The sequence below is a fragment of the Lasioglossum baleicum genome, chromosome 17 (genome assembly GCF_051020765.1).
Source record: "Lasioglossum baleicum chromosome 17, iyLasBale1, whole genome shotgun sequence".
In the NCBI taxonomy this organism is placed as follows: domain Eukaryota; kingdom Metazoa; phylum Arthropoda; class Insecta; order Hymenoptera; family Halictidae; genus Lasioglossum; species Lasioglossum baleicum.
Genome location: NC_134945.1, coordinates 2,207,125 through 2,210,110, shown reverse-complemented (window position 1 = coordinate 2,210,110; position 2,986 = coordinate 2,207,125). Strand labels below are relative to the sequence as shown.

The window sequence follows — 2,986 nt, the reverse complement described above, 5'->3', positions numbered from 1 at the left end:
ATATAAAATAACTAGATACATAGGACCCAATAGCAACGTTCAAGATGGATCCACCTGGGAAAGAGACCAACCAAATTATCAAAGTACAAAATTGTTCAATGGAAGTTCAGGCAATGGAGACAGTGCAAGTATCAGAATTGGTCAAGTCAACACAGAAATGTGCAATAATTAATAATATATTGGTGAAAAATGATGCCAATATAACTTTAGCAAGTAAGGAAACTGACGATAGTACAAAGGTAAACTGTGATACGCCTAATCAAACAAATTTAGATGTAAAACATAACTCTATTATAGTTAATAATCCAAAAAACACTCCAGGCAACGTTGTAAACAACATAGCCGATAACAGAGACAAGATAGATTTATATGATGATACTAACAGTGGCAATTACATTGTCTCTATCTCATTAAAAAACCATGCCATAACCAAAACTAAGAAATACAATCTCATAAAAATTTATAGATATATAACTAGCGAAGGAGTAAACCCGGAATCTATAAAGATGACCGGCTTCTCCAGGGCGGAAATGTCAACAAGAAATAAAAACGACGCCAACAAGATGCTAAGGAAGGGTTTACTAGAAGAAAGCAATATGTATACTTCAATCCCATATAGGCTTAGATACAGAAAGGGAGTCATCACTGAGTGGGAGGAGTCAATTGATGAGCTACTAACACAGTTAGCCCCCAATCAGGGGAAATTCACCTTAGAAAGATTGAAAAAAAGGAAGACTACAAACAATGAAACCACTTGGGAAGAAAGTAAGTCGATACTTATAAAATTCCAAGGCGACTCGTTACCGACTAAATTACTGATAGGCTACGGCCATGTCTGGATTAGGATTGAACCTTTCGTAGAATCAGTTAAGCAATGCTATAAATGCTTGAGGTTTGGTCATACCCAAACAAAATGCAAGAGCCAGAAAAGAAGGTGCTTTATCTGCACAGAAGAGTCCCACGGGAGCTGCGTAAAAAATCCCAAATGTCTGAACTGCGGTGAGGATCATATCAGTACATCCAAAGACTGTAAGATAAAACAGAAAGAAAGATTTATTAAAAAAATCATGGCATATAAGAACATTTCCTATAAAGTAGCCAGAGAAAAGGCCTCTGCCTACTGGCAAGATGATTCACTCTACTCGGAGGACAGTATTTCACAACAACAACAACAACGTGATGACAACTATGGAGCACGAGATGAGGAATTTTACGCCCATGATCTACGGCCTTCCAACCACCGAACCCACCGGTACCCTAAACTTCCAACTCTTATACACCAAAATAGAGTGGACTATTGGGAATCCGTCACGGGACCAATAGAAAAAGAGATCAGCAATTTTAGAAGAGATAATCAGAGGCCAAACAAACACAGCTGGGCTGCAGTGGCCTCTAAACTATGCCCAAACAAAGTCACCCAGGTTGGCAACATTAGGAGCACTGACAATGACAATGCAAGAAACCACTCTAATAGAGGAAAAACCGACGGCCAACGATGGTCGAATAGTTGTAGCAACCGCTTTGAAATACTCCATGACAAGTTTGATGAAACAAAACACCGTCTAGGCGATATGGAACAGACATTCTCAAGAAAGAATCCCACCCCCAATAACATAACAGCGAATCACCACAGTAACAGCCGCAAAGGCAGCAACCATTTCAATGTAGAACCCTCACAAAGCACATTTAGGTCTAGGAATCAGCTTAGAGTAGAATCAGATTTAATAAAAACAATGTCTGAGGAAGAACTCTTAGAACAACTGCTACTTATAATTCAACAACAAAACCTTGAAGAGAAATTAGAAAAGAAGATGAAGCAAACAAAGTATCAACGAAAGTATGAAACCAATGAAATGTTCTCTAACAGGAAACAATGTCAGGACCGCACCCCAGTGGTTCCTGAAAAAATTAAGAGGAAGATCTCCAAAGAGGGAGAAATAGAACTGATTAGGAAAAGAGTAAGAGACAACTACAAACTGGAAGAAGCAAAAAGGCATATCCACGGTGAAGGATGCGAGGACCAGCCCTCCACGTCATCATCTATTCAAAACTTCTACAGTAGTTTTACCGGAGAAGAAGATGATGCAATGATACTAGACGACAGTCCTTCCCAGAAAGGGATAACAAGGAATCAAAACAAAGAACCTGAAATAAAGTCCTTTGATATAGTATCCACTTAAGAAATAGAAACCGAGACCCTAAACAGGTCTTGCAGCACTGACATCAAGTTTCTAATATACTTACAATTAACATACTATTCATTTGACACAAATGACTATCAACTCTATCAGAATAGGCTTATGGAATGCAAGAAGCATAAGAAACAAATTCAACGACATCAAAATTCTTGCAGAGGAATTTGATATCCTGTGCATAACCGAAACATGGTTAACACACAAATTTAACTCCTTTAAGATTAAAGGATATAATATCTTTCGAAATGACAGAGAGAATAACCACCAAGGAGGAGGTGTATGCGTAATAATCAAGAATAATATTAAACATTCGCTAAATACCATATCAACTCAGGAATTGAAGGAAACAGAATCTATCTTCATCACTATACACAGCTCCGAGAAGGAAATAGACATCATTGTATCCTACAGAAAACCAGGACTTAGTTGGACCAAGCAAAACTGGACTAATTTTTTTAACTGCAAAAGAAGGAATACTGACACTTTATTCTTAGGTGACTACAATGCTAAGAACACACTGTGGAACTGCTATAACACAAACAAGGAAGGTCGGATTCTACAGGAAGCCTTAATGGACTCCGACTTATTTATTGCCAACGTGGATACTATATCCAGACTCGGAGACGAAAAGACAAACCCGTCCAATATCGACTTGTTCATAGCAACCATGAATTTAATAGCAAAAAGTCAGTACAAAAATACAGGCGAACAATGGGGCTCTGACCATTTCATCATGGAACTGACACTGTATGAAAACATTAGTCTCTGTAACAAAAAGAAAACCGGTAGAA

The 2,986-nt window shown here is 38.1% G+C and overlaps 1 protein-coding gene across 1 annotated transcript; it reads left to right on the top strand.

Moving 5' to 3' along the window:
• On the top strand, window positions 1–2,180 carry LOC143217564 (uncharacterized). The gene has a single exon (XM_076441974.1). It carries the CDS (start codon window positions 45–47, stop codon window positions 2,178–2,180), a length of 2,136 nt encoding a protein of 711 aa, XP_076298089.1. The 5' UTR covers window positions 1–44.
• Window positions 2,181–2,986: the final 806 nt, after the last annotated feature.